General features: G+C 40.4%; 1 protein-coding gene across 2 annotated transcripts in view; it reads left to right on the top strand.

Annotated features, from left to right (window-relative positions):
• The window catches only part of SUMF1 (sulfatase modifying factor 1), a 103,686-nt gene that overhangs the window by 34,181 nt on the left and 43,380 nt on the right, over positions 1-26,125 (top strand). Inside the window, exons 4-7 of one of the 2 annotated variants that reach the window (XM_058726161.1) lie at positions 14,581-14,663; positions 16,555-16,677; positions 17,426-17,540; positions 22,853-22,966. In XM_058726161.1, coding sequence (XP_058582144.1) covers positions 14,581-14,663; positions 16,555-16,677; positions 17,426-17,540; positions 22,853-22,966 — 435 coding nt within the window. The remainder of the gene's footprint in view (positions 1-14,580; positions 14,664-16,554; positions 16,678-17,425; positions 17,541-22,852; positions 22,967-26,125) is intronic. The other variant, XM_058726162.1, reaches the window with a different exon arrangement.

Raw genomic sequence — 26,125 nt, forward strand, 5'->3', positions numbered from 1 at the left:
TTGTACTTGGTCTCTCTATAAGTTTCTTTACTCTCCGTGTCTCATAGAAATGTCCTTTTGTGTCTGGCTTACATGACTTAGCAAAATGTCTTCAAGTTTCATTTATGTTACAGCATGTATTAGATTTCATCTCTTTAAGGCTGAATGATATTCCATTGTTTCTATAGACTACATTTTGTTTATCTGTTCATCTGTTAATGGACATTTGTGCTGTTTCTGGCTATTTAACATCTAATAGCTGTTTTGGCTTTTGTGAATAATGCTGCTGTGAACATTGGTCTACAAGTGTCTGAGTGCCTGCTTTCAATTCTTTTGACTATGTACAGTGACGTATTTTTTGAGTAGTTGTTTGGATTCATGCCTCCTTAATTACCTGCCATTATCCCTGTGGTGTGTTCTTTGACTTCTTCTAGTGATGGAAATGAGCCTACCTCCCTCTGTTTGAAAGTTTGCTTTTTGGCTTAAAATGTGGCCTCTTTAGCAAACAATCAAAAATGTCCTATTGTCCTCCAGATACTTTGCTATTCCTGAGAATACAGAAATGGAAGATATTCCACCCTGTTGCCCTTTACAGGCTCACAATTTAAGGGATGGGGTCATATAGGCTCTAAACCAAAATTAGATGTTTTTTTCTGATTTATGAATTTTTTATATCAAATGTTTTAGAGAAATAAAAACGAAGACACATACATCATGTTTTTTAAAATTTTCAAAAAGAATGAGAATATGTGAGATCCATACCATCGTGGAATGTCCTGGAGGTAGCATGAAATAACATTGAGAAATGAATTGGGAAGGGCATGGACAGGTGCTGTGGTAAGGAGTGCTGTGGAGCAGTTAGGGGAGGTGCCAGGAGAGCTGCATTTGTTGTTGACCAGGAAAGGACTGTGTGAGGAAGAGGCATTTAAGGGAAGCCTTGCAGATATGGAATAACTAATTTTGGGATCAACTAGACCAAAGCATCTGGTGAAGGACCTACTATGTTCCTATGCTCTGGCTACTCACCTTCAGCCTTCTATGGTCTGGTCTTAGCTACATTTACTCTGGGAAGTCCATTTGAAATGGCTTTCTCTTGTCCCATATTCCAGATTTAGATTGTTCCATTTATTCTTGTCGCTTCTTGTGCTTTCTTTTTATGTCAGTTGTCTCACTTATAATTGTTTCTGTAGGTATTTGTTGAATGCCTTCCCCTTTACCAGGTATATTCTATAATGGTGTGTGAGAATGCACTATACCACTATGTCCCCAGCATAGTAACTATCACTTAAGCACCTAATAAATATTTGCCAAAAAAATGAAAGAATGCCATTTGGGTATCATCTATTAGAGCATTTAGTTTTTGAAAGCTACGGGGCTCAGACCTCACATGACCTGTCTCATGTTGGAAAGTTGCTTTTTCTTGGCAAGAAAACACTGGCTTAGTCAATCGGGGTTGAGGTAGGTTCACAGTAACTGAGTTATTTGGGAAGGGTGGTCCAGGGGTGGCTGATGGGATAAGATAAGAAGAAAACATAGTCACACAACTGTATTTTGTGTCTGTTTTTGAAAAGAATAGTTGTCTGTCTGATTGAGGAGTCAATGTGTGGTGTAGGCTCAGGAAGCAAAGCCTGATAACCCTGGAAGGTGAAAACCCAATACAATAGGATAACAGGGCATAGTTTTTTTTTCCAACCTGCTCTGAAACAAGGCACCTGATCAGAATGAGTGTGAATGAGGCAAGGCATATTGGGGTTCTAGAGGCTCAGACGTGAAATATCTCTTTAAGGAGTCCTTAAGTTTCTCCTCCTCCTCTTCCTTCTCCTCCTCTTCCTCTTCTTCTCTTTCTTTTCCATCTTCTTCCTCTTCTTCCTCTTCTCCTACTTCTTCTTCTAGTAGGCTTCATACTCAGCACAGAACCCAACATGGGGCTTGAAGTCACCACTCTGACATCAAAACCTGAGCTGAGATCAAGAGTTGGACATTTAAGTAACTGAGCCACCCAGGTACCCCCTTAAGTTTCTTTCCAAGTCCTAGGTCTTTTGTGATTTGACTTCGATGAAGAAGTAATAATGATTCTCACATCCCCGTACCTCCCAAATATTGGTGTCTGCATTGTAAACCTCTAAAGTGAGACAAAGATTGACTATTGAGTAAGGAGTCATGCCTAGGAGAGATCCAGCTTTAAGAAGAAGTTATGCAAAAATGAGAATTTTGAGTCAATGGAACTTTCAAAACCATTTGGCAAAAAACACTTTCTTTATAGATGAGGCAGTTATGGCCCAGGAGGGGAAATGGTTTGCCTCAATTCTGGATAATGTCGAGGGTGGTACCTACCTATTAGTCCTTGAGAACCAGTATAGGACCTTTCCCTCTGTGTAAAACTCATAAGCCAGGAGCTGAGTCTCTCTCTTTACAAAAGGACATCCCATTGAAAGATTATATCTAAAATTGGTATTTATCCAGAACATGCTCACCCAAAGTGGGGAGGGGTTTGGAAAACATGGAAACCTCAGGAACAGGTGAATTTATTCATTAAACAAATGTTTATCTTGTATGTGCTATGGGCGAGGCAGTGTTCTGAGTGCTGTGGATACAACAGGGAAGCAGGTATGAGTCCTCAGTCTCTTGAAGGTTTAACTCTGTAAGACTCTAAACAAGTGAAGTTGTAATGGACTATGCTAATGGTCTATGAATAAAGTAAAGAGAGTAACAGGATAGAAAGTGGCTGTAATGTACTGTGGTCGGGTTCTTTCGGCTCTTTTATTTGTGGGGTCTGGGATGGCTTCTCTGACACTTGAGCGGAAACCTAAATGAGGAATAGGAGCCAGCATGACCAGTAATGAGGGAGTGATGAACGAGGGGGATTGTGATGTAAGTTGATGGTTAGGTTGGAAAAATAGGTGGCAAGTGGATTACATAGGGCTCTGCAGCCTCAGAGAAGTTTGGGTTTCTTCTTCAGTGCAGTGAGAAGCCATTGGACCTAGTTAACATTCAATAAAAAAATTTTTTGTTTATTTCTGAGACAGAGAGAGACAGAGCATGAGTGGGGGAGGGGCAGAGAGAGAGGGAGACACAGAATCCGAAGCAGGCTCCAGGCTCTGAGCTGTCAGCACAGAGCCTGACGTGGGGTTTGAACTCACAAACCATGAGATCATGACCTGAACCGAAGTCAGTCACTCAACCGACTGAGCCACCCAGGCGCCCCGGACCTAGTTAACATTTTAAAGAGGCTGCTCTGTACCATTATCAACAATAGCCAAACTATGGAGAGAGCCAAATGTTCGTTGACTGATGAATGGATAAAGAAGATGCGGTATATATACACAGTAGACTATTACTCAGCCATCAAAAAGAATGAAATCTTGCCATTTGCAATGACGTGGATGAAGCCAGAATGTATTACGCTAAACAAAATCAATCAGAGAAAGACAAATACCATATGATTTCACTCATATGTGGAATTTAAGAAACAAAACAGATGAACATATGGGAAGGGGTGGGGAAGAGAAGAGGGGGAAACCACAAGAGACTCTTAATATTAGAGAACAAACTGAGGGTTGATGGAGGGAGGTGCATGGGTGATGGGCTAGATGGTTGATGGACATTAAAGAGGGTACTTGGGATGAGCACTGGATGTTGTATGTAACTGATGAATCACTGAATTCTACTCCTGAAACCAATACTGCACTATATGTTAACTAATAAAAATTTAAATTAAAAAAAAAGTAAAGAGGTTGCTTTGGCTTCTGCATGAGTTTTGTCACAGTTGGTGAGACTTGATTGCTGTAGAGCAGGGTGGTAGGAGTAGAGATGCTCAAAGTGGTCTGATATTTGGAAGTACATCTGAACCCATAAGGGGAGAAGGAGAGGAAGGACTCAAGTATGACTACTACGTTTTGGCCTGAGAAGCTGGGGAGATGGTGATTGCCTTTGAGATGGTAGAGAACCTGAAGAAGGTTGGAGAAATTACTGAACCTAGTGAAGACTAAGAGTTGACTGAATTATAATTATTCTACAAATGTCTGAAAGGTGATCTGAAAGGAATTTGATATATTCCATGTGATCCTTGGGAGCCTAATGAGTGCCAGCAGTTGGAAGGCCTCTGGAAGGCATTTCATTTTAACCATTGATTAGGAATCTTCTGTTTACTAGAATGACCTAGACATGAGGGACTGCCTGTGAGGAAGTGGTGTCGGTCACCCGAATTGTTCAAGCTGAGACAGGGAGACCATCTATTGATAGAGTGACCATACAATTTATTGTCCAAATCAGGACACTTTTGAGAGTGAAATGGGATGCTCTTAATTATGCTGGATAACAGGTGTAAATCTGGACTGCTCCATCACATGAGGACCCGTGTTTATCCTACCTTACCTATCCTCCTAGGGACACTGTAGAAAGGATGCCTTTGGGTATAAAAGTTGAAATCACGTGACTTCTTGACATTCCATTCAATCTAAGGTTCTGAAGATCTGTGGTATGTTTTATTGAACCAAAAATATTGATGCCCAACTTTTCTGATTAAGTGAAGTACACTTACAATGCAGGCAGCTTCCTGTGTGGAATGCCCTACCCACTCCTTCCCTGCTTCACTTGCTCCTCCTTCTCACCTCCTATGGGAAGCACTTGCAAAGTAGCATCCTCTGACTGTGGTTGGGTGCCCCTCCTTGGGCTCCCATAGCTCATCCAGTTCCTCTTGGTATAGTATTTAATGCAGGCTTAAAGTCATCTACTCATTTGTTTGCCTTCAACCCCAGATTGTATGCTTCGTTTCTGCACCTCCTGGGCCCAGCACAGGGCTGGCGTAGGGCAGATGTTCATGGAATGTTTATTGAGTGAATGAATGAATGAGTGAATGAAACCATTGTGAATTAGTTTTTTTTTTTAAATGTTTATTTTTATTTTTGAGAGAGAGAGAGAGAGAGAGAGAGAGAGAGACAGAGCATGGACGGGGGAGGGGCAGAGAGAGAGGTGGGCACCGAATCTGAAGCAGGCTCTAGGCTCTGTCAGTGCAGAGACTGACTTGGGGCTTGAACCCACAAACTGTGAGATCGTGACCTGAGCTGAAGTTGGACACTTAACTGGCTGAGCCACCGAGGCGCCCCCATTGTGAATTAATTTTATAGATTTCTAGTAATAAACTGACTAGATGTTACTAGTATATTACTAATATCTAGTATATTAGATAAGATTTCTTAGTGTACTAATTTTGCTGATTGAGGAAACCATGGCTCAGAGAGGTTAAGTAACTTGCCCAGTGTCACATCGCTAGTAAATAGCAGGAGAGGCAGGATTGGAACCTACTAACAACTTGGTGAACTACTTGGCTCAGATGCATACTATATCCCTTTATTCAAAACTTAATTACATGTTACAGTTTAAAGATTTTGAAAAGTTCTGCAATAATAATAATATAATAATAAACTTGTTTAACTTGATTGACCCTGTGCCTTCCTAACTACTTAGACTGCTGTGACTGTGGAGCCTCCCCACCTCCACCACCACCTCCCCCTTCACCTACCAACATCTTGTAAACTATTAGGAAACAGCTGTTGGAAAATGCTTGGATAGTAGAAAAGAGTTATGAACTGAAAATCTGCAGTTGTAAGTTCTTTTCCTGGCTTTGCCTGCTGCTTTTCAGGGCTTATTTTTTCATCTGTAAAATGAGGAAGTTTAAATAGATGGCCTCCCAGATCCATCCCACCTTTAAAACCCTGCAGCATTGTAAGCATGCCTGTGTTAAGCATGCAGTCATACTGGGAAAACATGGCATCCCTGAGTGTAGAGCCAGGTTTCCACTCCCTGCCAAGCTCGTCTTTGCTTCCCCAACTCTAGCAGAGCTTTGCAAGATACACAATGTTGTTAAAAATTATGCATATGTTTCCTATATTGTGTGTTGTCACCACAAGGAGAATCAGCATTCACTATGCTGCCTCTGGCACAGTGTCCAGCTGCAGGGTGAAATGTACATGTTGGGCTGGTAACCTGAAGAAGTTAGCCCTGTGGAGTATTCAGAATTTGTTCTGTGGTCCTGCAGCCCTAGGCTGAGATGGGCTAGCTCAGTAGTAGCCTCTAGTTTCTTTTCTTTTTTTTTTCTCTAACATTTATTATTTATTTTTGAGACAGAGAGAGACAGAGTATGAACGGGGGAGGGTCAGAAAGAGAGGGAGACACGGAACCTGAAACAGGCTCCAGGCTCTGAGCTGTCAGCACAGAGCGTGATGCGGGGCTTGCACTCACAGACTGCGAGATCATGACCTGAGCTGAAGTCGGATGCTTAACCGACTGAGCCACCCAGGCGCCCCTAGTAGCCTCTAGTTTCAAGGGACAGGAGTTGAACCACCACGCTGTGTGACCCTCTGCAGATGCCTGTCGCTAAACCACAGTTAGGAAGTAGATAGATCATCTCTGACTGTGGACCTTGACTGCCTTTGCAGCAAGAGTCCTGTCTCCTTTATCATGATGCTTTTGGGGGTGATGATTCTCCTCTTTTTCTTCTCTTTTCCAAAAAACAGGCAGGATTATTCATTTTCTGATTTACCTCCAAAATCTCCCGTTCTTAGGATGCTTTTTCTACATTCTGTCTTCTGTTTGCCCTTTTTTTTCTCAGAAGCTTCAGAACTTGGAAGGCATGAAGAAAAAAATCAAATGGCATTCAGACTTTCTGCAATTTCCCTGTATTATACATTGAAAAGGATCTAAGTAAGCCACTAACAATTTAAGGAGCCTAAATGGAGCCTCCTTGTAAAGAATTGTAATAAATACCTTGTTGTGGAGTGCCATGATTTCTTTTACATATACTCAGCCCTCTTTGCAGAGGGAAACTGCTCACAAAATCTATTAATGTTGAAGATTTTTAAAAATGAGTTTTAGAAAGAACTATAGAGATATACTCTTAGGTACTATTTCTGGAAATTTAGCAGAAGCAAAAAAAATTCAAAATGTAAGTAAAGGTGTTTGAAGATGTTTACTGTATTGTTATCTGTAATAGCTGCCCCCCCCTCCCCCAAGAGCAACAAAGTTTAATATAACTTGAGTGGTTCAGTGTTAGGAGATTATTTGGTAAATTATGATATATCAAGATGAAAAATATTGTGTGTGGCCACTAAAAATGTTTGTTGTGAAGTCCAGATTAAAAATAGGAAAATATTTAGTAAAATGAATGAAAACAATCAATATATAATTTGGGAAAAATATGTAAAAATGTGTATGCTGATTGATGAAACTGGAAGATGAATATAAAAATAAAATTTGCAGGGGCACCTGGGTGGCTCAGTCAGTTTAGCGTCCTACTTTGGCTTAGGTCATGATCTCACGGTTGGTGAGTTTGAGCCCTGCATTGGGCTATCTGCTGTGAGCACAGAGCCCGCTTCAGATGCTCTGCTCCTTCTCTCTCTGCCTCTTCCCTGCTCTCTCTTTCTCAAAATTAAATAAACATTAAAAAAAATAAAGTTTGCAGAAGAATGGTGGATATAAATAATTTTTAATTAAATTAATAAATATTTTTAATATTGATTATTTTTTGGTTTTTCATTGTAAACTTAAGTCTTTTACAAACTCTGTTAAAAGAAAACAGAAAAGCTGAGTAAAATATGTTCAGTGTAGATAATTTACAAATTAAAAATGGTGCCCACAAAAGAACATTAAATATTATCCATAATCTCACTACCCAGAAATAACCATCGCAAACACTTCAGTATATGTACTACTAATCTTTTCTTGGGGTGTGTTTATGGTGTCTGTCTGTAAACACATTTTTAAGTAGACTTGTCTACACATACTTACTTATAAGTGGCTTTTTTCATTTTCTGTGTAGGGTAAACATTTATCTAAGCAATTACATTTTTACATTTTTCCTGCATATAATTTTTAATGACTACATTCTGTTCCTTCCTCTGGATGTACAAATAAGCTAAGCAACTCAGCCGGTCTCCTCGCTGTGTGTGCATATGATGTAGTCTTCTGCTCAGTATTATCAAATTGCTGTTATGTTGATTTACGTGGACACCTCTTTGCCTAAAGAAGTAAAAAATATATATATTAAAAAAAATCCTTTTCTTTCTCTTTTTTTTTAAAAGTCCCAAATCAACTTTCTTCATACAACTGAGAAGTAAACTAGAGCACTTATTTTATTTTTTAAAAAATTTTAAAATGTATTTATTTTTTATTTAAATCCAAGTTAGTTAACATATAGTGTAGTAGTGGTTTCAGGGGTAGAATTTAGTGATTCATTACTTACATATAACACTCAATGCTCATTCCAACAAGTGCCTTCCTTAATGCCCATCACCCAGGTAGCCCATCCCCCCACACAACTCCCCTCCTGCAACCCTCAGTTTGTTCTCTGTATTTAAGAGTCTCTTATGGGTAGTGTATTATGATAAGCAAAATAAGTCAGTCAGAGAAAGACAAATATCATATGATTTCACTCATGTGGAATTTGAGAAACAAAACAGATGAACGTGGGGGAAGGGAAGGAAAAATAAGATCAAAAAAGAGAAGGAGGCAAACTAGATCATATTTAAGGATTCTTTGAGCCCAGTGATTCTTTGAGCGATTTTTTTCATGTTACATATAGTGAATGACTATATATAGGCTATCTACCCACTTCTCTCTTAAGGGTGTGTAATGAATATTTAGAGTATACTGATTGATGCCGTGGGAATGTAGTGCATTCTAGCATGAGGAATTTCACTAAGAACTGAAGCAAAAAGTATTGAAAATTTTCATATATGTCTTAAATTTCATAAATATTTGTACTCTGTGAAAAAGTATGCCTTTTTCTGTCACACAAATTGTATTAATGAATACCTAATTTAGGATTTAATTTAAAATAAGCTCTACCTACCTATTTCAATGATGAATCCATTTTTGTTCTTTATTAAAGCCTAGTTCTTTTATTTTTAATTGTTTGTTTGTTTATTTTTGAGAGAGAGAGCGAGCACACACACATGGGTAGGGAGGGGAAGAGAGAGAGGGAGACAGAGAATCCCAAGCAGGCTCTGCATTGTCAGCACAGAGCCCAATGTGGGGCTTGAATTCACAAATTCTGAGATCATGACTTGAGCCAAAATCAAGAGTCACATGTTAACTGACTGAGCCACCCAGGGGCCCCTGAAGGAAGAGATTTTTAACTCACTGTGTGCTTTCTATTTTGTTTGATTCCTTCAGTTGCTGGGTTCTCCTCCAGTTTTAACTTACACTTCATGAATTTGAACAGGTCTATAATTTCTCATTGTTCACTAGTGTCAGTTGAAACTTCTCCCAGGCTGTTTTTATAGGGGTAACTGTCATATTTAAACTGTTTCAAGAAATGTCCATCTTTTTAATTTGCTTGTTTAAATGCATTTAGTTTTTAAGAGAACAGCTGTAAAGTTGTGAACCTGACATCTTTACACTTGAATATGCATAATTACACAGTGCTCTTTTTCCTGTGCCGACTGTATTCTAGGCTGTGTGTGTATAAGAAGCATAATTTACCACCTCTGGCAAGAATAAAGATGCCTTTGATATCTTCTCCATTTCTTTTCTTTAAACTGTTACTACAATTCCCTAGGGAGAGGTGAGAAAAGATGTCTTTGCGCCAGGAAGTCCATTTCTCAAGGGGACATCAATACTCACATGGCTTCTATTTACATTGTAATTGGTCACTGGCTGTCTGGTACAGCTGTTTCAACTTAAAACCCAAGACAGTTGCTATGGAGATGGTTGAGTAGAAATAGGTCAAGTTAAAATCCTTTTCCCCCTGGATATAAGGGAGTGCTGTAACTCTGGAATTGTCTCAGTTGAACAGAAAATGGGTAGGTGGGCAACCACATTTAAAAAAAAAAAGTCCTCTTTGTAGGATGAGGCTTATCATACATGCCAGTCTGCTCGACTCTGTGAGCAACACACCTGCAGACCCTTGCTGTTGAAGCAAAGGAGCTTAGACATACCATAATTTGCAGTATGACCTTGATTAGCTGACTCATATATGGCTCTCAGAAGTTATTTGTTTCATAAGTTCCTCAACAAGGTAGGATAGCATTTATTTTCAAGACACAACCAGGAGTTCAAGAACAAGTTTTTAAAAACGTAGTGTTAACAGTAACAATTGGAAAAAGGAAGGCATCTAGTGACATTGGATGGGGTTTGCCTAAAATTGGGCTGGAAAACATCATGGCTTTCCCAGAGCGTGATTCCCAAGATAAGTGATGTCCTACCTCTGATTGCACTGGTCCTCTCGTGTGGGGTGACTTTGATTACCTATTTTTTCTTCATCATGTGTCAGATGGGGAGATCGTTCCTGACTATGTATCTGATGATTACAGTGAAGACTTAAGGTCTTTATCACAGATAGGCATGTGGTATAGGTACTCTTATAGGTCCCAAAGCTTTGTCTGGCTTAGGGCTTGGTGACTGTGGATTCCTCCTGCATCCTCTATACCCTACCCCCTTCCTCCCCACCCCCCAACTCTGTGGTGCTACTTGCTTCAGGGAATGGGTTAGTTTATGTGTAGATGGTTCTCACATTATGATTGTGATGAAAGATGACAACTATACACTCTTCTTGAGAATTCTTTGGAAATGACACATGTTCTAATTTCTCAGCCTATCTTCTGAAAAGGTTGAACTGGGGGGTGGCTGGGGCTCATGCTGAAGAAGTATTAGGGGGCAAATTTTCACTGATAGAATATATATTCTTCAAAAGTTCTAAGAGAATATTGTAACATGCAATAGCGTAAATGAATAACAGTAATAATGAGAGCTAACACTTATGTAATTCTTACTCTGTACCAGGCACTGTTCTAAGCTCTTTATGTACATTTCTTTATTTAATTCTCACAACAACCCAAGGAAGAGGATAGAAGTATTATTATCCCATTTTACAAATGAGGAAACTGAGACCTAGAAAGGTTAAACTAAGAAACCCAAGATCATGCAGCTTGTAAAATGTGGTGCTATTGTTCAGACTCAGGTAGCCAGGCTCCAGGATAGGATGCTGTTACCACTATGCCTCTATGAACTATATATTAACATTTAAGAAAGAGAATCTTTTTTTTTTTCCTTATTACCATAGTGCAGTGGGTTATTTTGCACCTCCCAGGGTGCATTTGGCAACGTCTGGAGACATTTTAGGCTCCCGCAATTAGGGGGAGGGTGCTATTGGCATCTAGTGGGAAGAGGTCAGGGATGCTATTAAACATCCTGCAGGGCACAAGACAGCCCCTTACAACAAGGAATTACTTGGTCTAATATGTCAGTCATTGCTGAGGTTGAGAACTCTTATTATCGTAATACACACTCATTCTTAAAAAAGCATATTACTCCTCTAGTCTTGACCCCCATAATTGCAAGTATATTCTTCCAGACTTGTTTTCTGAGTATACTACATATACATTCGTATGCATATATTTTACAGAATCAAATACATATCCTATTCTATAGGTTATCTTTATAACACATTATATACATATTTCCACCTCGGAGTATCTTTTGATAACTGTACAGTATTCCTTTGGATGGATGGCTGCCAAGGCTGGGTTACTTTGTAATTTTTAATTAGAAATAATACTATAATACTGTAGATCTATCTTTGCATACCTACCTCAGGTCTTAGTATCTTGGAGAAAAACTAGGTTGTGGCCTTTGGACGAGGGCAGTGTTACCATGGTGTCCCCTCCCCATCTCAAGCCAGTCTGTTCTTCGTGTTTCACTGTGCACATCCCTGAGATTGTTGGTCATTGTGAACCTCCATGAATTCAAGTCATGTAAGCTAGGGGTCTGTTTGGGATGCGTTGATAAGATAATGTGAAAGGTTCCAGAGAAGAGAAATCCTGGGAGAAGTGAAAAGCAGATATTTAGAATGAGAGAAAGTGTGTGTGTGTGTGGTGGGGAGGAAACTGAGTCAGACCTATAGCACTAGTGTGTGTAAGGTGGTACCTAGATCCACCAGTTTGAGTTTTGTAGACATTTTTAAAGAAAAATGAAGTGACTAGGTCCACATTTTGTTCCCCACTTTGTGCAATGAACCATGTAAGATAAAATAATTTAAAAACTATCGATATACTGTCTTGTCTTTAACTTTCATTTTGAGAGAGACAGAGAGTGAGCAGGGGAGGGACAGAGAGAAAGGGAGACAGAATCCCAAGCAGGCTCTGCGCTGTTAGTGCAGAGCCTGACGTGGGGCTCGAACCCACAAACCGCGAGATCATGACCTGAGCCAAAACCAAGAATCTGACGCTTAACTGATTGAGCCACCCAGGTGCCCCTCAATATACTGTCTTAACTCATACTCTGAGGATTCCTGGAGTGGAAGATCTCTTTTAGGAATCAGGCTCAGTGCTGGCAGACAGTGGGTGTTCAGCAAATATTTGTAACCAGAGTGAATTGAGGGGAAGAGGAGAGGAAAGGGAACAGTCTAAGAGGCCCTTGGAGCAGCCATGCCAGGGTCTGCTCTACATCAGCCAGGTCCATGGAAGCTCCCCTCTGAAGAAGGAGCTGGAAACCTTGGAGCACATGTGCCATTCGGGCTTGGGTTTGGTTGTCTTCGCTAAAGCTGTGCGTATTCAGCAGTGCCACTCTGTGGTGTGCAGTCCACAGAAATGCATATGTATACTTGCTGAAAGTCAGGAGCACCTAAAAATGTTGATAGAAGTAAACACTGTTCATAATAGATAGCCCTGAACTGGAACCCACCCAAATGCCCATCAGTAGTAGAATAGATCAATAAGTCAGTTTTTTAAAAATAGTTCCTACTGATGAAATGTTTCAAAACACAAAAGGTACAAGAAAATTAGGCAATCTCATTTCTTCCACCCAGATTTAACAAAGGTTAACATTTTGTCACATTTGTCTTCTTTACTTCTTTTATTATCTTAAGAAATAGAACTTCTGGTGCCCTCTCTGATCAGTGTTGGGGGTGGGTTGGGGTTGGGTGAGTGATCTGAAGTTACTGAAACTCGAAAGTGGGAAAACCTCGGCTTTCTATGCACCTTTGCCCTTGACATGGAAGGCCATGTCGCTGGACCCTAAGCATCCAGCAGTCAAGTCAGTGAGAACATCCCCAGATTTAAGTGTCTGCAGCGCCATACTTGAAACAGAAATAAGCCATGCCTTTCGCCTCTCCTGGTCTCAGAAAAATAAAACACCTTGCAATAGTGTCCTTTAAGGACATAATGCCTGTATCATTGAAAAATATAAGAGAATTTGTTTTTTCCCATCAGGTTGTGATTGGAATCCCATGAATGTTTTGATTGTGCTGATATGAAAAAAAGAACAAGAACAGAGTTTGGTCTTTTCAGTGATTGCTGTAATTGTTAGCAGAAACACTTCCCCCTTCTCTTCCACTCAACCCAGCTCATCAGGGAGCAAATGACTGACAGTAGCATTGTCATGGGGACAACCTTGAGTCTACTTTGGTTTATATTACAAGAGTCATGTGCAAATTTCTGTTCTTCGGTTAGTATTAGGAACAATGGTGATGAAGATGTTTTATGACTCTCCTCCTGTCATGAGGCCGTGGTTGAGATGAGTTCTCTGTACTGAGTGCATGCTAGTGCCAGGCATACTCGTAAGCCCTTCATATATGTTATGTTTCCTCCTTGTCATAACCCATGAGGTAGGTATTGTTACTGTCTCCATCTAAGAGTATGAAAACAGGCCTTGGGAGGTTCAGTAGGTTGCCAGGGGTCACATCGTGGGTGATTTGACTCTTGTTTTGACTGGTTCCAAAGCCAAGCTCTTAACCAGTCACTAAATTTTACTTGGGTAACTGGAACTGTAAAGTAGGAATTAAGGTCCTGGGAACATCTGGCTGAGCACTTCCCTATCTAATTCAACCTCTGAGGTAGGTGAGGCCAGGGTCCTGCACCCATATTGCAGATGAAGCCAGATAAACAGTGAACTTGCTTGGGGCTGCACATCTGATGTTAGGCTAGAAATTGAACCAGGGTCTTTTGAAAGCACACTGCAGCTTTTCACCCTATGCTTCAGCTTGATATCTGACCACCTGGGTTGGACCTTCAGCCCAGCACATACTTGTAAGGTTAACTCTGTTTCCCCATGTTTTAAACAGGAGCAGTACTACCTGTCTCTCACTTGTTAGAGATATAGAGGATTAGCTAGCACTTCCTCTTTTAAACAATTCTTGGAGATACACATCATTTAAATACATGTCTATTCAGTCATTGTGGTGCTTTTTGATATGAAATAATACTTTTTTGTTGAAGATTTATTATTTTTTTTTTTAATTTTTTTTTTTAATGTTTTTTATTTATTTTTGGGACAGAGAGAGACAGAGCATGAACGGGCGGGAGAGGGGCAGAGAGAGAGGGAGACACAGAATCGGAAACAGGCTCCAGGCTCCGAGCCATCAGCCCAGAGCCTGATGCGGGGCTCGAACTCACGGACCGCGAGATTGTGACCTGGCTGAAGTCGGACGCTTAACCGACTGCGCCACCCAGGCGCCCCGAAGATTTATTTTTGATAGTCTGGTAAAAGTGTTTGGTAACTGATATGGAAGTTGAAGATCATAAGTCAGATTTTTTTCTGCACATACTGAGTCATTGTTTTTCTAGAGTCATCCTAACTAACCTCAGCTTTTCTGGGTGTTGCTTTGAGGTTGCAGCTGCTCCCTGGTGGTTACCTGTTAAAGGCGCTAACTGGAGACACCCAGAAGGACCAGACTCTACTGTTCGACACAGGTGAGGCTGGTGGTTCTTTCCCTGGTGGACATTTTTAATTGCCAAAAAGATTCCTGTGCTGTTGAAAAGGAACTTGGTGGCCATCTTCATCTGTAAAAGAGTGCTAATGACCAACTCTCGTTGGTTGGTAGGAAAATAACATAGCAGGAAATAACATATGGGGAGACCCAAACACTGTTCTAACTCATAGAAGGCTCCTAACAAGTGACCTCTTTCTTCCTCATTTGGCCTCTCAAAGAGTTTGCTTTGCAAATTTTTCCCCCCTTTGACAGGCCTATTATAAATCTCTTGACATATTTAATGTTTGCAACCTGTCTGTTTGCTCTCTCCTATGAGTGGGTCACGATGAGGAAGAAGACCATCTGTGCTGTGGATAAGTAGTTGTGTCTGGCCAGGTGGTCACTGTGGAAACTCAAGCCTTGGGTATAGGATTCATGTTATCTCCAGTCCTGGACTGACATACTTTGAGGCTACCATCTGACTGAAAAACCACAGAGCTGCAAGTCGGTCAGCCAGTCTCCAGGGTGGCAAGGAAATAATTATCTCAAGCAAAAATAGAGTAGCACTTTAAGCCCTGGAGATGGAGAAAGGTTGGGTCAGGACTCAGCATCTCAACAGCCTAAGAAAACTGTTCTCCTAACCCACTTTTTCTGATGGGAATTTTGAGCCTCTATTTTTAACAACATCCCTGGTTATTGCCCTCATTGTCAGGGAGCTAAGAGCTCATGAAGTTCAGCTTTAGGGATATAGCCCCTTGACGAAGGGCAGAAAGAAACCTTGCAAAGCCTGAGCTGGCAGCCTTCGTGGTAGAAATAGACTGTGAGGCAGAAAGTCATAGAATTCTTGGGCACCACAGGTTGACTGGGCCTCTTAGCTCCCAAATGGTATTTTCTTTCATGAACTTAATAGAAGAAAAAGCTAAGACAGAAGGAAAACCCAGAGGGGAATGTATTTTTTCCACTGAGTACATTTTCTTAGCAAAGTATGTCTCTGATTGCTGAAAACAGTAACTGACACATAACAGGTACTCAGTAAACATTTATTGAAGGAATAAATGAAAGTCATGGTGTAATTGCTGGAGGGAATTCAGAGGTGTTTAAGGAATGGACTAGGAGTGTGTAGTTCACTTGAAAAAGGGTGAACAGGGAATTAGAATTATCTAGTGCTGTATGAACGTGCGGATCCCCTTATTTGCAAACTTTCCCCTTAACCTTCCTTATCCTTCTATGCCCTTAGAAAAAATACTCATTTGGTATCTGCTAGCAGGAGGTGCATATAGCTGACTAATCTGTAGTAGAAAGGCACAAAGTTTAAAGCCAAGCAACCTGTGCAGAGGAGGGGAAAAGCAAGATTGTGCAGAGGGAAAAGTTGAGATTATAATGTAGGCCCAAGAAGTCCCCACTGATCCCTTTGAGGGCTTTGGGGTAAATAGGGCCTGTAGGACGGAGCTGTGGGTGTTCTGAAATGGCTGGACCTTTATGCCCCTACTGTGGTTAGTCATTGGCTGTTCTTAGGTGACTCTCCACAGCTGTGGGAGACCCTGAAGGGGCACTCCCAGCAGCTGGAACAGCACTCCTTCCTTCGAGGGGGACATGGGGGGTGCATCTCCACACCCAGTGTACCAAGTGAGATTCTCTAGGAGTCTAGGCCTGCCTGCTGGGGAGGACATGTTTTAAGTCTAGTTCCAAGGAGGATTATAACCCATTTGGGAGCCTCGGATGTCAGACACCTGTGGTGGAAGGTGACAGATGTGGCACAGCTGGGGGTTTGATTGGACTGAGATTGGACACCCAGATTGGACTGAGGGTGATTATAGGCGCTTTGCTGAAGCTGGTTTCTGTTTCCTGTTCTAGTTCGTGCCCCTCTACACTCTGCTTTTGCTCTTCCCCAGGCCTCATCATCCAGTTCTGCACGTCTCCTGGAACGATGCCGTGGCCTACTGCACGTGGGCGGGAAAGCGGCTGCCCACGGAAGCTGAGTGGGAATACAGCTGTCGGGGAGGCCTGCAAAACAGGTACTCAGAGGGTCTCATCTTGCCTATGTGTTGACCTTTTTCTAAATCTGTGGAACTTACTTCAGTTAGAAAGTTGATTGAAAACAAGAGCTTTTTCTTCCTAGGCTTTCTTCACCTGCATGAACTTACTAGGAGACACTGATGCCTGGGTCACCAAAGTGTCAGGTGAAGTGGGCTCCCTGCAGCCCCAAAGGGTGCTTCACGCATTCATCTCCCTATGATCTTACAGAGTCCTCCTCAGAGCCTCTTGGCAGGCTGCCTTGCGTTTAGGATTTTCTTATTTTAGGCATGTCCTGAAGCAGTGGTATTTCTCTGCTTCTAGAACCATGAGAGAGAAAGCTCATGTTTGGGTCACATCTTCTAGGAAAGGCTCCTTAAAATAGCAGAGGCTTTTTAAAAAAGTGTGGTGTGATACTGCCTGATTGTGCTACCATATAAGTCCACAATGATGCCTACTTTCCCAGCCTTCTATAAGCCCTTCTTTTAGCTATGTGACTTATTGCAGGCCTCTCTAGTACCCGGGAAACACGGAGATTGTGGTGAACTTGACATGAGCTGGTTGTGCGGAAGTTTCAAAAACAAAACAGTTCTGGTTAAAAGCTTTATTTATTTATATATTTGAAATGTAAAACGTAGTTCACTCAGAACAAGTGAGCAATGCCCTCTCTTTCATTGCATTCCTTCTCTTGACTTTAATCCAGAAGCCTGTGCCTGTTTGACAGGCTGATGCCTGTGTCTCTTCTGACAGACTTTTCCCCTGGGGCAACAAACTGCAGCCGAAAGGCCAACATTATGCCAACATTTGGCAGGGCGAGTTTCCTGTGACCAACACTGGGGAGGACGGCTTCCGAGGGACTGCGCCTGTGAGTAGCGAGGCTTCCGGAGGCGGGCGGCAGCCACAGAGAACGCGGACATGCGCGGAAAGCATTGCGCGCTCTCTGACCAGTCTGTTGCCGTCTTCCTGTGTTCATCCGCCTGTGCGCGTGGCAGTGCCTAATAATCAATCAAATATTCTTTTTCATAACACAGTTTTCTTTCTGATTCCATCATACTTAGAGAAACTTCGGAAAACAAAAAGTATAAAAGAGAAAATTAAAAGGACCTGGAATTTTGCCACCCAGAGATAAACCTTGTTAGCATTTTGGTACATTTCTTTCTGCTCCTTTCCATGTTTATTGATGCTAATAATAGCTGGTAGTTAGTGAGTGTTTGCAGTGTGGCAGGCTTGGTGCTAGGCCATCTTTATGAGTTAATGCATTTAATGTTAATTCAACTTTGTAAAGTAGGTACCATGTATTTTATCCTCATTTTCCAGGTGGGCATTCTGAGGGACAGAAAGGTGAACTAACTTGCCCAAGGATACGCAGCTGGAAAGTAGCACAGTTGGAGTTTGAACTGGGTCTGTTTGTTTCCAAAGCCCATGTTCTGAACTACCATATATGCCAGCATATGTTTTTCTGGTGTATATATAGCTGTGTGTATGTGTATATATGTGTGTGTATACACACATACATACATATATATATACATACATATATATATATATATATGTATGTATATATATATGTATGTATATATATATGTATGTATATACTTTTTACATGTTGCTTTTGGGTCATGCTGAATGTAATACTTAAAATCCTGTTTTTCCCTGCTTAATATGAGGAACAAATACATTGTCTTTCAACAGATGGATAACCTGTCATTTGAATAAGCCCTAATTTATTTGCCTTTTATTAATCATTCACTAATTTAGGTTATATCTGTTGTTTTGTCATGTTTTGTTTTTGCTAAGTAATTTAACAAGGAACATCTTGTACATAAATATTAAATTGTATATCTGATGATTTGTTTAAGATAGGTTTCCCAAAATGAAATTAATGAGCCAAAGACTAGTAAACACTCTTGGTAAAGGTTTTAGATATATGGCTAAACTGTTTTCCAGAGTGCGTATCACATAATTTCCTCCACAAGTATATAAGAGTTCTTTTCTCATTGCTCTTTTGCTGGCAAAATCATACACTAATGAAGCAATGTTGAAAATATTTCATTTTCTCCTAACAGTGTGGAAAGAAATCTTGTGGTGGGGAAGTAACACCTTACTGGGTTTGTTGTTACAGAGAATGATTTTCTTTCAACACTCTTTCAAACAGTTGTCATTTTTTTCATATTTGTATTTTTGTTTCACACAAAAATAATTCTTCCAAAATTTACTTATAAATGTAACACAGATACATTGTTTGGAAGATGGCCAAATGACTCTAAAATGTGACTGAAATAATAAAGTAGTGAGAAACACCCAGACATTTTTGGAAAAGATGAAGAGTGGAGAGACACTTGACCTACCAGAAATCTAAAAATAGTTTGAGCTATAGTAGTTAAAGCATTATAGTTTCATTTTGGGGGGGCAATTGATGTAAATAATAGATTGCATGAGAAGATGTAGCCTTCCAAAAGGTATTGGGGTGCATATGTGTATATATAAAATTCCATGTATATGTGTAAGCATGTGATAAAGGAACCAACACAAACCAATGGGAAATGATGTACTACCCGAAGGAAGCAGAAGACTAATCATTTGATCTAGAAATTGGTTCCTCCAAAGTTTCCTTCATGATAGCTGGTACTCTCACAAGCACATAGTTGTATTCAGCAAAATGAGGGATTAGACATGTCAGGGACTAAAGGAGTTCCACCCTTTCTCAGACTTTCCATGGGTGAGAAACCTAGCCAATGATGGGCCACCTTTGGTCAGAGAAACTGGCATTGTAGGTGCTCGGTGAGGATGCTCACGAGTCCCTAGGAAAGATGTTGGTAGATGGAGGCAGTGGTACAGTGGCCATCAAAGTGTTATACACTGCCACGGAGTGTGCAGCAACTCACCTGCGGTGCTCTAACCTTGAACATGGATGGCTGAGAACATTGGGCTCATACCTGGCCTTCTTTGGTAGCAGATACATTAGAGAGACTGGCACAAGGGCCTTTGCAGCCTGGGTCCCCTTCCTAGATGGTAGGCTGTGAGAAGTAGGGCTATTGCAGTAAGCCTTGAATCCTAAGGTGTGGGCTTCCGATGGACCAAATTATATAAGCACCTGTCAGTTTTAGTAAAAGGCCATGAAAAGGCTGGACTGGGCAGTTATGAATATTTTACAGTGCTTACTGCTATGGAATTTCATATCCTATTTCAGTACTTGAGTCTCCAAGGAAAACAGTCATTTATCCTTAAGGGCACCTGTTCAGAAAACACAAAGTTCCCTGTGAAATAAGGACACTTTACAGATGTTTAGAGTGGGAACATTTAACTGGGAGTTCAGCAGATGTCTATCCTGGAATATACGCACCAGAAATTACCTGAAGAAGCACGATGCAAGTTCCTAAGAGAAAATTAGAACAGTTACCAGGGGCCCTCAAAGAACCAATTTGAGAGACATGACCTGGGGAGAAAGAAGCAGGAGGGCACAGGGAGGTGGCTTCCACCTGTGTTTGGAATGAGACTTAGCAAGATCTGAATCTTCAAAATAGGACTGTGGACCCAGACAGTTACCTTGAGTCCACTTGAGCTGTTGTGCCCACACAGTCTGTTCATTAGAGAGAAGGAATTTAACTTCAATGGTGGGGTGGACTACAGTGAAACAGCTCTCTCACCTGATATTTTATGTATGCTATTACTTCTGGTCTGGATGGAGCAAACTATTCTGACCACAGTGAATCTTACGAATTGGATTTTTATTTTGTTAGCCGCTTTCATACAACTATTAGTGTGTTTTGGTTTTAATGCATAGCAATCATTCAGCAGGTTTGAAATATTTCTCACGCACATTTGTTTTCTTGTGAGGTTCCTGGAAGGAAGCTTTGGTTAGAGCAATTAATTTAACAATGAGCAGTTACACAGTTTCTTCTCCTTAATGGCATACTCATAGATGGTAATTTTAGGGATGGTGACTTCCAGATTTTATCTCACTTAAACATCAGATTTTTTAAAGGGGGAAGAAAACCCCAAAGTTTGAGTCAATTTTATTTCCCCATCTGAATGGTTTAAGAGCACCAGATAGGTTAAATTGCTTGCTCAGTAGCTGCTAAGTGTGGGCACATAAAAAGGACCTCAGGCACATGAACTTGAGCCCCCTCTGCTTGTGTGTTCTATGAGCCTGAGAAATGATTCTTTCCTCCAGAATGTTTGTTGCATCTTTTAATTGCTCTTGTGCCCCTGGCTCTTTCTCTTCTCTTCTTGAAACAAATTAATTTCTTCTTTTTCTTTCTATTCCTTGCAGCTATTATCCCACCTTACTCTTTCTGATCATCTCTAAATTCTTGAAGAACGGTTTATCCCTGTGGCCTCTCCACCTTTACTGTCTCTCTCAGTTTAGAACTGTGAACTAGATTCCAGTGAGACTCTTCTACCTTTGTAGAGGAGGATACAGCCAGAAATCTGCAACCGGAAATCTCTGCAGCCAGAAATCCTCTCCCTCTTGGGAATTTCTGAGACATTTTTTCCCCACTCATTTCCCTACTCATCCCACTCTGTCTCACAAAATTAGATTTTTTGTTTTGGGTATATATTTTTTCTCCCTCAGTAAGCTCTTTGATGTCTTACGCCATTGATCCCTTCCTGCCTTCACTTGACATGCATGGAATTACTGAATGATGCAGTAAATAAAGACTGCTGTTTCCATAATGAATGCTGAATATGGAAGCAGAGTGGCAAAATTTTTTAGCTTTCCAAATTATCCAGATGAAGTTCTTTTAGGAAGTAGCTTCATAACTTTGAAGTGCTCTGAACTGCCCAAGTATCAGGTGCTTCCATATTCATGTGTCAAATGGAGGTGAATTTTTAGTTTATTCATTTCTTTAGTCCTACGTCATTAGTATGGGGAAAAAAAACCCATGGATTTACAAAAACATACATATTTTTGTATTTTATATTATTATTTTTATTTTTTACAAAAATATTTTTTAAAACCCAAAGATAGGGGCGCCTGGGGCGTTTAGTTGATTGAGCATCTGACTCTTGATTTCAGCTCAGGTCACAGTCCCAGGGTTGTGGGACGGAGCCCTGTGTCAGGCTCTGCACTGAGTGTGGAGCCTGCTTAGGATTCTCTCTCTCTCTCTCTCTCTCTCTCTCTTTCTTTCTGTCTCTCTCCTCCTCTCTCTCTCCCTCTCCTTCTCTCTCTCTCTCTCTCTTCTTCTTCCTCTCCCTCTCCTTTTGTCTTTCTCCCTCTCTCTCCCTCTACTCTCCCTGATTGTACTTTCTCTCTCTCTCTGTCTCAAAAAAAAAAATAAATAATAAATAAAAAATAAAAACCCAAAGATAACTTGATATATTTTCATTTAAAAAATGAAAATTTTCTTTATGTTTGAGAATTTCCATTAAAAAATGTTGGGAAAATATTTTAAGTCGCTAAAATAGTGTAATTGTCTACACTAACTTTTTCAGTTAAAGTTTTTTCTTACCCATCTCCCTTCCCTCCTTCTTAAAAAAGCTTTATACTTTGGCTCTTTGTCTGTGACAATATTATGTGGCAGACTGTCTGACCTGCCTTTGAAATGTGATATGATTGCTTGCTGATGAATCTCAGTTGGCCTCATACTTCCAGGTTCCAGAGACTGACTGCAAACCTTTTCTTACAAATATGCTTGATAATGAATTCACATTTTCTTTAGAAAAACAAGTCGTCTCAGTGTTTTGATGATAATGACTGAGGCTTAAAGATAAGGTAGTGAGTTGGAGGGGGCTGGTGGGTAGAGAGGACAGAAGTGACTTGGCGTTTTTCAATGTAAAAGACATTATGTGGCCACATATCTTAGCTCTGACGGTAAAACTTATAGTGGGTCTGATATGATGTTTCTGTTATGCTTTTGAGAGTTGAAATCATCATCTCCCCCCTACCCCCATCAGGTACAGATTTGGTCATTATTTGTCTGTTAGGAAGAGTTTTGTTGGCTTCCTTACCATGTAGTATAAACTCTCCTTAGGTTTCTAAACTCCCCTTGAGAATCAAAGCAAAACATGTCTCTTTCTTTGTTTTTACATTGGCCAAATTGGAGTTTGACGGTCAGAATGAAAATTAATATTCATACCTTGAAGTTCTACTTCTTTTAGTGCATTTTTGCAGCAAAGAGATTTTCCAAAGAAGGTGAGTACTTTGACAGCATATTCCCTTTTTTTAATTTTTAGGTCGACGCCTTTCCTCCCAATGGATATGGCTTATACAATATAGTGGGGAACGCATGGGAATGGACTTCAGACTGGTGGACCGTTCACCATTCTGTTGAAAAAACACTTAACCCAGTGAGTATCATTCTCAGACTGTATCATGAGAAGATTATATCCATCCCCTAGGCGGTCTGTGGCAAGAATTTCATGTGTTTCTGAAGAGTATTTGTCTGCTCTTGAAATTAATCTTGGAATTTCCCCAAAGGGATATTAAGTACGTGTCTCTCATTTCAAGTTTAAAGCGCTGTGTAGAAATATCTACAAGCATTTTATGTACTTCTGGATGGTGATGGTAATAATTATTTGAGGGAATCTGCCTATAACTTTAGAAATTATTATTCAGCCTCATAAATTTGATCAGAGTAAGATATCTAAATAACTATGCAAAATTCATTAATGTTTTTAGTAATAACCAGTGAGATATGCTAGATGGTATTTATCATGCAGCTAAGTGCCTGAGTTTTGATTGGCTGAAATTTTGATTCAGGAGTGTTATTTAGAGAAAAACGAGAAAGTATTTCCTGGTCAATGTTGAGTCAGGAAGTTGAGTCATTTAGTGATTATTTCCTGCACTCTGCAGTATGTCAGTTCGGTACATCATATGCCTTGGGAATTAAGACAACCACGTTTATCTAAGTTTTACCTACTCTGGTATGGGAAGAATGTTAAACGCAACTAACATTCAACTGTGTCCCTAACCCCAGGCTCTGCCAGAAGAACATACAAAAATTGAGGGACTACATGGGCATGTAGGTGAGAAGTACTTCCTTAAAAAAAAAAAAAACTGTGTCTGAATATTTTTTGTTGTGTGGGGGGAAAGAACCATTTAAAAATCCTATCTCTAGCAAGCTAGACATTCATAAGTCAGAACCAAGAATATATATTTATACCAAAACTAGCTAGACTGGGAACTTAATATGCTCAATTTTAAACCTTAACCTTTTGAAAAGGCAACTAAGAGTAACTATAAAGAAAATTAATTCTTCATTCTCTTGTCAGTGGAGGGTTAAGCAGCTCGAGTAATTGAAGAAATTGTCAGGCTCTGTGCCTCAGGCCATTTTTTGGAATATAAGGATAAATTTGTTTGATGTGCTTGATTTTTCTTCACAGAATAACACGTGGGCTGCTCATGAATAATCTGGAGACACAAACCTACTTTCTTGGGTGCAGATGAAAAAGCTGAGTTCTTCGGAAACTGTCATTCCCCCACTCATTTCCCTTGTACTTTCTGGCAGGGCTGGTGCAAGTAGCGGTCAAAGACAACTCTTCTCTCCAAAATGAGAATAAGGTTGTGAAATTCTCGGTAGGTTTGTGGTTGGGAGACGCCATTCTCTACTGGCAAGATGTGACTTGGCATTTGCTGTCAGAGTCAGAAATAGAATTTTTCCCCCTCGGATAAAAGCATCTGCATGTTTGCAAGGGGGTGCACAAGGCTTCAGGATTCTGGCAAGTTGTGAATGTATCTATCTGACCATCTGTTGTCGAGCTGAGCGCTTATTAGCTTCCAGTCTTATAACTGCTTGTGTGTCTTCTAAGGATTTACAGAAAAATTCACATTTCTCTTGTTTTCCCCAGTCCCAGGAGCTATCTTAGATGTCGTCCTTGCTTTATAAATTGTTCTGATTTTAGATTTCTCTTGGTCACAGTGGCCTCATTTGCTTCCTGATTTGAATGGGCTAAAATTCATCTGTTTTGAGAACTAAACCCCAACTTCCTAGAGAACTCAGATTCCATCATTCAAATCTTTACAACTTCCTTCATTTCCAGTGCCACTGGCATGTCCCATCTGGGGTACTGCAACAGCCTCCCAGCTGGGCCTCTGCCTTCCATCTCTCTGCACTATGCAGCTATAATGACGTCTACAGAGAACAGATTTAACGCAGTCACATCTCTGTTTAAAACCCTTCAGTGGCTTCTTGTCTAAAGAAGAAAGTACAGTTTCTTGAACACAAGTTCTCAAGGCTAAGATCATTTAATCCTTGCTGATCTTTCTAGCCGTACCTTTTACTTCTTCAAACATTTAGTTATAAAATTTAATAAAAATTCAGGATGGTACAGAAAATAGTATAATACATACCTGCCATTTAGACAGGTATGTATATATACAGGTAACATATACTAACAGTTTACTGTATTTACTGTATTTCTTTTAACCAGAGGAAAAGGACAAAAACTGGTCTCCAGGTTAACACTGGATATTGTTAGTATTTTTAATTTAAACAATTTTAGTCAATGTATAGTGCAATCTCACTGTGGTTTTTACTCATCGTATGTTAAAGTCTGCATCTCATAACTCTAGTCTCTAGCTACCCTGTTGACCTGCTTCTGTTGTCATTGCTGGGTTTGGTCACATCTTGTTTTCTCACATGCCTGGCTATTTTTGGCTGAGTACCAGACAATGCATACGGAAGATTATAGATATTATTGGAGATCTGGATAGCGTGATCTTTCTCTAGAGAGGATGTACCTTTGCCTGTGGAAACTTCCATTTCAGATGAGCTAATTCCAATCAGGAGTTGAGATGTTTTGAAGGAGCGCTTCAGTCCCTGTGAGGGCTTGTCTGGATGTAGTTTTTAGGATGCCAACCAAAAGTCAGGGGTTTTACTATGGCTCTTCTTCCTTGAAGGGTCTTGTAATCCCAATTTTTGTTTCCTTAGGCCACGAGTCTATTGAGAGTTCTGTTCAGCTTCTCAGCCTTATAGCTGCTGCCTTTGTGAATCAGCAGACCTCTAGGTGAAACTAAGAATGGGAAAGGTCATCTCTGAGCTTCCCTCTTCTCTGGAATTTGAGCCCTGCAGTTCCTCACAACTATAGTAGTTTTCATCTGGTTTGGTTAAAACTCCTATTTCTCACTGAGGTCTCAATTTATTTGCCTTCTTTCCCTAATGGCCTGTGTATCTCCAGTGCCTAGCAAAGAATGTGGTGCATAATAGCTGGTCCTGTAACAAAGCCAGTTCCAGAGACCTAGAATTGAGTGTGACCACTATTCATATTTCAGGTGTTTCAAAAGCAAAGGCTGCTTGGAAACAGACATTTTCAGGGAGAGTTTTGAACCAAAATGTCCACGTGATTAGTAAACATTTCAACTCAGGAACTGACCTCTTCCGTGCCATGCATATGTGTTAGTTCCAAGACTAACTCATAATGACAAATCATTTTAAAGCTTCTTTGGGGAGCTTGAGAAAAGTCAGTGTTCTGTATGCAAAGGCTATTCAGGGAATATCTTTTTCTCAT

The sequence above is a fragment of the Neofelis nebulosa genome, chromosome 4 (assembly GCF_028018385.1).
Source record: "Neofelis nebulosa isolate mNeoNeb1 chromosome 4, mNeoNeb1.pri, whole genome shotgun sequence".
Lineage (NCBI taxonomy): Eukaryota > Metazoa > Chordata > Mammalia > Carnivora > Felidae > Neofelis > Neofelis nebulosa.